General features: G+C 47.6%; 2 protein-coding genes across 2 annotated transcripts; one reads left to right on the forward strand and one right to left on the reverse strand.

Annotated features, from left to right (window-relative positions):
* Nucleotides 1–8,917: 8,917 nt before the first annotated feature.
* On the reverse strand, nucleotides 8,918–9,304 carry LOC142246201 (histone H2A type 1-like). The gene has a single exon (XM_075319236.1). It carries the CDS (start codon nucleotides 9,302–9,304, stop codon nucleotides 8,918–8,920), a length of 387 nt encoding a protein of 128 aa, XP_075175351.1.
* A 329-nt stretch (nucleotides 9,305–9,633) lies between these two features.
* LOC142246202 (histone H2B 1.1-like) lies at nucleotides 9,634–10,014 on the forward strand. Its single transcript, XM_075319237.1, has one exon. The coding sequence runs from the start codon at nucleotides 9,634–9,636 to the stop codon at nucleotides 10,012–10,014; it is 381 nt and encodes a 126-aa protein (XP_075175352.1).
* The last annotated feature ends 1,156 nt before the right edge of the window (nucleotides 10,015–11,170 follow it).

Here is an 11,170-nt window from a genome sequence, read left to right on the forward strand (position 1 = left end):
TTCTGCTCTATTCTGTCCTCCTACTTAAAGAGTACACTAAAGTAGTGAATAATGAAAAACTTCCAATACACCAAAATATCAGAGATGTTACAATACAACGATTGAAATCAAGACATCCACCCATCCGAACTGCAATCACCTTGCATGAACAAAACTTCAATTTAGAGAAATGGCGAGAACTTTGGGTCAATGTAGTAGAAGGTGATCCCCAAATGTTCCCTAATTTACAAAACCCTCCACCAGGCTTCAATCTACCAAGGAAAACCTGGGTTACTCTAAATCGTATCAGAACAAACTTTGGCGTCTGTGCAGATTTTATGTATAAGTGGGGAAAATATGACTCTCCGACCTGTGACTGTGGAGCAGATCATCAAACTATCCAGCACATTGTTGAGGAGTGCCCCCTGAGATCCTACCATGGTGACAAGAAGGATTTCTATATTGTAAATGATAACGCTATTGCATATATAGAAAATCTTGATATTCAAATTTGATTTTTATCCTGTTGATATTTTTCAATCACTGTCTATTGTCTGGTGTTTATTTTTATATGATGGTAAGATATACGTTCATACGATTAAATAAATATTCTGTCCTGACAACACAAAGGCTCTTCTCAGAGCCACCCACATCTACCTGAAAGGCTACAATGTCCTGCTGCTGTGGGGTGACCTGAGGGCAGATTTCCTGTGTCCTGGTCAATGCTGTTCGCTCTCACTGATATATTATTTGGCTGATCATACATATAACACCGGGGTGTATGATGGGGGGAGGGGGGTATAGCCGAACATGGATATAGAGCATAGACCATATCCTCCTGTGCTGCGATTACTACAGAGTGAAAAGCAAAGTTCTGCTGGGAGATGAATATTGATGCTGCTTAACCCCTTCACGACCGCGGGCAGTAAAATTACGTCCTATTTTAACGTGACTTAACGACCAGGGACGTAATTTTACTGCCTAAACTTCATTTGATTGCCGTGGCCATAGCAACGGCTTTCAAATGATGTCCCCTGCTGTTTCTTACAGCAGGGGACCTTTGCTTGACCCCAGGGGGGGCGGCATCGCCACCCCCTATCGACGATCGATGTGATTGGCTGTTCAAATCTGAACCGCCAACCACATCGATCGCACTAATTTCGGCAAAAATAATGCCCGAATTAGTGCGATCCTGTGAGATCCAGCTATGAGATGCCGCAGCTGCTGCAGCATATCATAGGTGGACCTCAAACATGCCACCCCCAGCCCCTGCAGCACTGATTGGAGCGATCGTGCAATGACGCGCAATCGCTCCAATCAGTGTGCAGTGGGGCGGTGTGATTTGCCGGTGGCCGCCCTCCCCAGGCCTGTGCTGGCCTGCGAGCCCTCCCCCAACATGTCTGCAGCGTGCAGTGGCTGGTACTTGTGGTACCACGCCACCGCCGCTGCTGCCGCCGCCGCCGCCGCCGCCCTAGCTGTCACCGCTGCTGCACGTGAGTACTGTGCTCACTTTGCAGCCAGCCCGTGCGCGCTCCCGTGGTGCCCCTGCGCGCTCCCGTGGTGCCCCTGCGCGCTGCCATGGTAGCCCCTGCCGTGCCCCCCCCGCGATCTGCTCCCCCCCCCCCCCCCGACATCCCGATCTGCTCCCCCCGCGATCTGACTGCCTCCCCCATTATCTCTGTTCTGCAGCTCCCTCTCCGGTCTCCCCCTCTGCTCTACCCCCTCCCCCTCTGCTCTCACCCCCCCCTCTGCTCTCACCCCCCCCTCTCCCCCTCTGCTCTCCCCCCCTCCCCCTCTGCTCTCCCCCGACGTCCTCTTACCTGTCTTCACCGGCCTGATCACATCTGCGTCCATCGCTGGGTCCTTCCTGGGCATTCTGCTGATCTGCCTGCTGCTCCTGTAAAGCTGTCCATCTCTCTGCCATCTGTTCCTCTGCAGCTCTTCTGGTCAGTGTTCCTCCTGCTAGTCCTCTGGGTACTGTGAGTATAACTTTTTTTTTTTTTTCCGTATCCCCTGTCCATTTTTACACCTCATCTGTCCGTGCGTCCCGCCAAGCGCTGATCAGGGATGCAGATAACGGATCGGCATCCCTGCTCAATTTTTGGCGTGACTTTTTTTTTTTTTTCCGTATCCCCGACGCTTTTTGTATCGCATCCGTCCGTGCGTCCCGCCAAGCGCTGAACAGGGATGCAGATAACGGATCGGCATCCCTGCTCAATTTTTGGCGTGACTTTTTTTTCCGTATCCCCGACGCTTTTTGTATCGCATCCGTCCGTGCGTCCCGCCAAGCGCTGAACAGGGATGCAGATAACGGATCGGCATCCCTGCTCAATTTTTGGCGTGACTTTTTTTTTTCCGTATCCCCGACGCTTTTTGTATCACATCCATCCGTGCGTCCCGCCAAGCGCTGATCAGGGATGCACATAACGGATCGGCATCCATGGTCAATTTTTGGCGTGACTTTTTTCCATATTTGCGACGCTTTTTGTATCGCATCCGTCCGTGCGTCCCACCAAGCGCTGATCAGGGATGCACATAACGTATCTGCATCCATGGTCAATTTTTGGCGTGACTTTTTTTTTTACGTATCCCCGACGCTTTTTTTTATCGCATCCGACCGTGCGTCCTGCAGCGGCCGATCAGTGCACTGCGTCTGTGCGTTTGAAAAGTCAAATGGCGCTCCTTCTCTTCTGAGCCCCGCCATGCGCTCAAACAATTTATTTCCACCACATATGAGGTATCTGCGTACTCAGGAGAAAATGCACAATACATTTTATGGTGCATTTTTTCCTGATAGCCTTGTGAAAAAAAAAGCTACCTAGTTGAAGCAACCGTTTTGTGGTAAAAAAATTTTTTTTTCTTTTCACGGCTCAACGCTATAAACTTCTGTGAAGCCCCCAGGTGTTCAAAGTGCACATCAAACATCTAGAAAAATTATTTGAGGGCTCTAGTTTCCAAAATGGTGTCACTTGTGGGGGAGCTCCACTGTTTAGGCACCATAGGGGGTCTCCAAACGTGACATGGCGTCCGCTAATGATTCCAACCAATTTTGCTGTCAAATGGCGCTCCTTCTCTTCTGAGCCCCGCCATGCGCCCAAACAATTACTTTCCACCACATATGAGGTATCTGCGTACTCAGGAGAAAATGCACAATACATTTTATGGTGCATTTTTTCCTGATAGCCTTGTGAAAAAAAAAGCTACCTAGTTGAAGCAACCGTTTTGTGGTAAAAAAAATTTTTTTTCTTTTCACGGCTCAACGCTATAAACTTCTGTGAAGCCCCCAGGTGTTCAAAGTGCACATCAAACATCTAGAAAAATTATTTGAGGGCTCTAGTTTCCAAAATGGTGTCACTTGTGGGGAAGCTCCACTGTTTAGGCACCATAGGGGGTCTCCAAACGTGACATGGCGTCCGCTAATGATTCCAACCAATTTTGCTGTCAAATGGCGCTCCTTCTCTTCTGAGCCCCGCCATGCGCCCAAACAATTACTTTCCACCACATATGAGGTATCTGCGTACTCAGGAGAAAATGCACAATACATTTTATGGTGCATTTTTTCCTGATAGCCTTGTGAAAAAAAAAGCTACCTAGTTGAAGCAACCGTTTTGTGGTAAAAAAAATTTTTTTTCTTTTCACGGCTCAACGCTATAAACTTCTGTGAAGCCCCCAGGTGTTCAAAGTGCACATCAAACATCTAGAAAAATTATTTGAGGGCTCTAGTTTCCAAAATGGTGTCACTTGTGGGGGAGCTCCACTGTTTAGGCACCATAGGGGGTCTCCAAACGTGACATGGCGTCCGCTAATGATTCCAACCAATTTTGCTGTCAAATGGCGCTCCTTCTCTTCTGAGCCCCGCCATGCGCCCAAACAATTACTTTCCACCACATATGAGGTATCTGCGTACTCAGGAGAAAATGCACAATACATTTTATGGTGCATTTTTTCCTGATAGCCTTGTGAAAAAAAAAGCTACCTAGTTGAAGCAACCGTTTTGTGGTAAAAAAATTTTTTTTTCTTTTCACGGCTCAACGCTATAAACTTCTGTGAAGCCCCCAAGTGTTCAAAGTGCTCACCAAACATCTAGAAAAATTATTTGAGGGCTCTAGTTTCCAAAATGGGGTGACTTGTGGGGGAGCTCCATTGTTTAGGCACCTCAGGGGGTCTTCATACCCCACATGGCGTCCGCTAATGAGTGCAGCTAATTTTGCATTCAAAAATTCAAATGGCGCTCCTTGCCTTCCGAGCACTGCCGTGTGTCCAAAGATTTGATTTCCACCACATATGAGGTATCTGCGTATTCAGGAGAAAATGCACAATACATTTTATGGTGCATTTTTTCCTGTTACCCTTGTGAAAAAAAAAGCTACCTAGTTGAAGCAACCGTTTTGTTGTAAAAAAAATTTTTTTTCTTTTCACGGCTCAACGCTATAAACTTCTGTGAAGCCCCCAGGTGTTCAAAGTGCTCACCAAACATCTAGAACAATTATTTGAGGGCTCTAGTTTCCAAAATGGGGTCACTTGTGGGGGAGCTCCATTGTTTAGGCACCTCAGGGGGTCTTCAAACCCGACATGGCGTCCGCTAACAGGTGCAGCTAATTTTGCACTCAAAAATTCAAATGGCGCTCCTTGCCTTCCGAGCACTGCTGTGTGTCCAAACATTTGATTTCCACCACATATGAGGTATCTGCGTACTCAGGAGAAAATGCACAATACATTTTATGGTGCATTTTTTCCTGTTACCCTTGTGAAAAAAAAAGCTACCTAGTTGAAGCAACCGTTTTGTGGTAAAAAATTTTTTTTTTCTTTTCACGGCTCAACGCTATAAACTTATGTGAAGCCCCCAGGGGTTCAAAGTGCTCACCAAACATCTAGAAAAATTATTTGAGGGCTCTAGTTTCCAAAATGGGGTCACTTGTGGGGGAGCTCCATTGGTTAGGCACCTCAGGGGGTCTTCAAACCCGACATGGCGTCTGCTAATGAGTGCAGCTAATTTTGCGTTCAAAAATTCAAATGGCGCTCCTTCCCTTCCGAGCTCTGCCGTGCGCCCAAACAATTGATTTTTACCACATATGGGGTATCAGCGTACTCAGGAGAACATGCACAATAAATTGTATTGTGTACTTTCTCTTTTCTCCCTTGTAAAAATGAAAATTTTATGGCTAAAGTAACATTTTTGTGTTAAAAAGTAAAATTTTCATTTTTTCCTTCCCCATTGCTTTGGTTCCTGTGAAGCACCTAAAGGGTTAATAAACTTATTGGATGTGGTTTTGAGCAGTGTGAGGGGTGTAGTTTTTAGAATGGGGTCACTTTTGGGTATTTTCTGTCACCTCGGTCTCTCAAAGTCACCTCAAATGTAATGTGGTCCCTAAAAAAATTATTTTGTAAATTTTGTTGGAAAAATGAGAATTTGCTGATGACCTTTGACCCCTTCTAACTTCCTAACGGAAAAAAAATTTGTTTCGAAAATTGCGCTGATGTAAAGTACACAAGTGGGAAATGTTATTTAGTAACTATTTTGTGTGACATATCTCACAGATTTATGGGCATAAATTTTCAAAGTTTGAAAATTGCGAAATTTTCAAAATTTTCGCCAAATTTCCTAAATTTTCACAAATAAACGCAAAAAATATCGGCCTAAATTTACCACTGACATGAAGCACAATATGTCACGAAAAAACAATCTCAGAATCGCCAGGATCCGTTGAAGCGTTCCAGAGTTATAACCTGTCAAAGTGACACTGGTCAGAATTGCAAAAAATGGCCCGGTCATTAGGGTGTTTTAGTGGCCGGGGGTGAAGGGGTTAATGATATTTTTAGGATGAGACCCGTGTGGGTGATCGGGTACAGCGAATATTCACCAGGAATAACGCTGTATGAGGCAGCTGGATAGATGGACGAACTGTACCGCGTTTATAGACTCATGTAATCACCGCGTCCTGGGCACTATAGTCTCGGATCAATGGCGGCCACCGAAGATTAATAACCCTTCAGAATAATAATGGCGGCTCATCCTCCATCCAGCGCGATCACCGTGTGCGGGGGCAGCAGGTCTGGAGGACAGGACTGCGCTGTATCCGGAGCATTGTAGAGCTGCCCCAGACCTGAATCCTCAGAATATAATCTCCCCTATATGCAGAGGTGCAGGTTATAATCAGATGGACGGAGAGCAGCGATTGGGCGGGATGTTTACAATAACGGCAGGAGGGTCACCGCAGCGGGAGATGGAAAAGTAACTGAAACCGCAGCTGAATACGGTGATATCAAGGGTTAAACGTATGAACGCTCTTTAGTCTGAAATCTACGGTTTCAGAGGCGGAGCTACGAGTTTGAAATTCCCGCTCTGTAACACGTGGTTCTGCCTCTTTACACGCGATTGTCCTGCTGCTGTGGGGTGAGCTGACTGCCGATCTCCGGTGCTCCGGGGAATGCTGGAAACTGTCACTGATCTGTCATGTGTCTGATAATACAGATAATCCAGTACAAGTTTCTTTACCCGGATTAACGCATTACTGGCCGATCCCGCTCCACATACGTGTTCTCACAGATGAGGCGACTTCACCCCCACAACCTGGTGGAGCATTCGAGGTGATCGGGCAGATCTACACTTTATCCACAGATCCGGTGTCGCATGATCCCCTTTTAGCGGGGAAATTTGTGACATGAAATTGCTGGTTAGTAGCCGCATTAGGAGTTCTGAAAACCCGGTCTATCTGCTCACAGCAAAGACAAATTTGCGCCCTTGGAAGGACAAGAACCTCCATCCCCTGTATATATTGAGCGCTGCTGTATACACTATAGAATAGCGTGGGCAGAAAAGCATCCACTGCGAAATCACCATATGGGCTCTATAGCAGATCAGTCGATTTATTTTACGCCCTGAATAGAAGCTACAGCTGCTGCGGAGAGGGGCGGGAGATCGGCGCTGCGCTCGATCACTGCTGACTCCTCTGCTTTAGCTGCAGCTGGAACATCGCGGGCACTAATGAGTTAGTATCTGTGGACGGAAGCAGGGGCCTGATTAGTGCTGATTGGCTGAGCATTGAATGATTCCCTGGCTGCTTTTCTCTCGTTCTGTGTTCTCTGATCCGCGGTGTCAGCGGGAGGGGCTCTGGCTATAGTGAAAATTAAATATGTAGGGTGTATTCAGCACTTTATCATGATCTGTACTATTAGCGGGCGACCAGCACTATATGGGGGTATATTGCATTACATTGAAGTGCAGAGCCCTTTATAATGAGTAGAAAGCTCTGTATGGACATTATACAGCCCTCTATAGCAGTACAGAGCTCTATTGGGGCCCCCGAAAAAAAAAACATGCGTTAAAATGCGACAGCCAAAATAATCTCACCGCTGTCCTGTACACTCCATAATGTGCTGTATACCTATAAAGTATTGGGTCCTTCCATATAGTTGTGTATACGTCCACAAAGTACAGTATACCCCGTGCAGTGCCCTATACACCATCCATAGGGCTGTATACTTCCATATACTGCTGTAAACTCCTATTGTGCTGTTTATTATCTATAAATGCTGAATACCTCCATATAGTGCTGTATTCTCCTTCCATACACCACTTTATACTCCATGTAGAGCCGCTTATACTTTCTCCAGAGTGGTGTAAACTCTCCAGCCTTCAATTTCTATTCTGTAATGGCAACTGGATTCATCACAGGCACTAAGGTGTTAAAACTGAGCGTCTGAGGAAAAATGTGTGGGCGGAGCCAGAATTGTATTGTGCCCTGATTGGCTGAGCTCTGAATTTGAAATTCCCGCACAATGGCTGAGTTTCTCCACTCTCTGTTCTCTGTGCCCCGCGGTGTCAGGCGGGAGGTCTGGGGCTGAGTGAATACTTCATATGTAGGTTTATATTCAGCGCTATATGCAGACTTCTAATGGGGTCTGTGCAGCATAAAGAAAAGTGAGCAGCGACTCCGAATACAGCAAGTGTGAACACGCCCAATACCCGCAGAATACACAGAAGAATCCAGCGCCTCTGTAAGATCCAAGATGTCTGCAAACCCCGAGTGTATGAAATGTGAGCGGCGCCGCTGCTGTATGGAACAGATGAGATCAGGGCCAGCACAGGAGGCGCCTTGTCGCGGCTGATGGGATCTCAGGAAATCCACAAGTATCTCCATTATTATTCCGTATATTCCATATAGCAGATGCCGCTCACATTATGTGTTCAGTGATTGCAGAAACCTCGGTGCTCACAGAGGCGGCCGTGCTTCTGTGTGGTCTGTACAGCTCTATATAGAGGCACGATATGAGGGTATATAACACTGGAGTTACAGTGATGGGATTTCCTATCACACATTGTTCGCAGTCATTGTATATAGACTGAGCGGCAGAGTCCGTGTACCACACTGCGCCGCCACATGGGGAGTGAGGACAGGAACACAGGGTCGCCCTGCACTAGTGGAGTCATCAGGAGCCGTACGTAGAGGAGCATCTACCCACATTATACCATCTAATGCCCGGCGCCCATCACCGGCCCCAAATCCCCGCAGAAAGGGCACAACAGCGGCTGTTACTCAGCGCCTCCCACTGCAGGACATGGAGGATGGAGAAGAGGGTTGTGTAGAAGACACCGGAGCAGAGAATCCCATATTACGAACCATCAGTGAGGTGTCTGTATGTGGATATTTCACACTCCCTTGTGCTGTGACCGCTGCTTCCAACAGAACACGAGTGACAGCGCAGATGATAAACCTGATTAGTGCCAGGAACAACAACCACTGTGCCAACCTCATAATGCACAGGACTATTCACACTGCCGGGTGCAGCTTATACCCCCGGAGATATATAGAACCGCGGCCATAATAAATCTATATGTACAGAACCACAGCAGAGATCAGCGGCGCCAGCTCCTGTGAGGACGGGGTGGTGGCTCTTAGAAGAGCCTTTGTGTTGTGGATGATGCGGATCAGCGGCGTTACTTGCTCTTCTTGCCGCTCTCGGTCTTCTTGGGCAGCAGCACGGCCTGGATGTTGGGCAGGACGCCTCCCTGGGCAATGGTCACCCCACCCAGCAGCCTGTTCAGCTCCTCGTCATTGCGCACAGCCAGCTGCAGGTGACGGGGGATGATGCGGGTCTTCTTGTTGTCCCGGGCAGCATTGCCGGCCAATTCCAGGATCTCAGCAGTCAGATACTCGAGCACAGCGGCCAGGTAGACCGGAGCGCCGGCGCCCACTCTCTCGGCGTAATTGCCCTTGCGGAGAAGCCTGTGCACACGACCGACTGGGAACTGCAGTCCTGCCCGGGATGAGCGGGTCTTGGCCTTAGCGCGGGCCTTCCCTCCTTGTTTGCCGCGTCCAGACATCGCTGCGTTGCTTTTTCGGAGATCAGACGATAAAAAACCGTAATGTGACGCGAGTGCGGCTCCGGAGTGTTTTATAAGCTGCTGCTCCGCCCTCCTTTCCTGTCATTGACTGAATCTGAAGTCATCCATGGAAATGAGACTTGTGGATCCTCCAATGAGCTGCAGGGGCGGTGATCATGACGTTCCACAAGTCACATGCCTTTTTCACCCAATGGAACGGCGATGTGTCATCAGTGCTCATTTGCATGGCCGGTCTATAAATACGGCCGCCTTGGGAGGAGCAAGGTTATTATTCTCTTATCTTGTGACAAGATCTTTCTTCTCTCATCATGCCTGATCCTGCCAAGTCCGCCCCAGCCGCCAAGAAGGGCTCCAAGAAAGCCGTGACCAAGACTCAGAAGAAGGACGGCAAGAAGCGGAGGAAGACCAGGAAGGAGAGCTATGCCATCTACGTGTACAAGGTGCTGAAGCAGGTGCACCCCGACACCGGCATCTCCTCCAAGGCCATGGGCATCATGAATTGCTTCGTTGGTGACATCTTCGAGCGCATCGCAGGGGAAGCCTCCCGCCTGGCTCATTACAACAAGCGCTCCACCATCACCTCCCGGGAGATCCAGACCGCCGTGCGCCTGCTGCTGCCGGGAGAGCTGGCCAAGCACGCCGTGTCCGAGGGCACCAAGGCCGTCACCAAGTACACCAGCGCCAAGTGAGCCGTTACTGGTGATCCCCCATCCTCCACACCACAAAGGCTCTTCTAAGAGCCACCACATTGTCTACAGCAGAGCTTGATTCTGGAGAAACTGGGTATACCGCACAATAACGCGGTATATAGTGTTAGTTTGAATTCAAAGTACTTTGTATACAGATTTATTGCGTAAAATTGCGGTTTACAGTTCTAGATTAGGAATATCCTGCATTATACAGAACTATGGGGTTATATGGCAATGTCAGTATACAAAACCGTTTGGAGATTTATGGCGGTATGCAGCATATGGAGATAACAGTAGTACCGTATATGGGGGTACTAGAAAACTCTGAACATTGCGGGCAGTAACGGGTTAACAGCGTCTATGGGCGGAGCCAGAGCCTTACTGACTAGCTGAGCGTTAAATTTGAAATTCCCGCCCTATGGCTGAGCGTTTCCGCTCTTTGTTCTCGGTAACACGCGGTGATCCGGTTTGTTTCCTCTTCTCAGGCCGGGAGTGATTGATATGTCCGCACTATATTGCTGTATACAGCGCTATATGGGCTTTACCCATTACTATCCTAGGGTTTGATGGCAGCTATGTTTTTTTGTCAAATCACAGCTATTAACCCCATATATTGCCACCGCATCAGGGCAAGCGGGATGAGCTGCTGCATCTAATGTTATATACCAATTCTTTGGCGGCTGAAGGGTGATATTATCAGGCTGGGAGGGGCCAATAGCCATGGCTCTTCCTTCCCTAGTAAATACCAGCTACCTGCTTTACCTCGGCTGGTTATTAACAATGAGGGGGACTCCAAGCCATTTTTTTTTTTACATTACAAAAATCTGTACAGTAACATCTGAAGAGCTAAAATATGTAAACCTGAAATATAGAAATTTTTGCTCTGCATTACTGCTACTGGAAAAAAATGAAATACGTGGTTTAAAAATTAGCCAATTTGTGTAACCCCGACAAAGACAAGGCGTACCACTTTTTTGTCTCATTTTTCCCAATAGCAGTAATGCAGTGCCAAATTCTCAAATTCTCTGTACTACATGATTACAAAGTTTAGCTTTTCATTTGCTGCTGTACAGATTTTTGAAACGTTGAATTTTCAGTGTGCTTCTGTTCACACCTAGTGGATGTGCTGTCAGTCTTTTTATATTTTTTTTCTATA

This window comes from Anomaloglossus baeobatrachus, chromosome 7, assembly GCF_048569485.1.
Source record: "Anomaloglossus baeobatrachus isolate aAnoBae1 chromosome 7, aAnoBae1.hap1, whole genome shotgun sequence".
Taxonomy (NCBI): Eukaryota; Metazoa; Chordata; class Amphibia; order Anura; family Aromobatidae; genus Anomaloglossus; species Anomaloglossus baeobatrachus.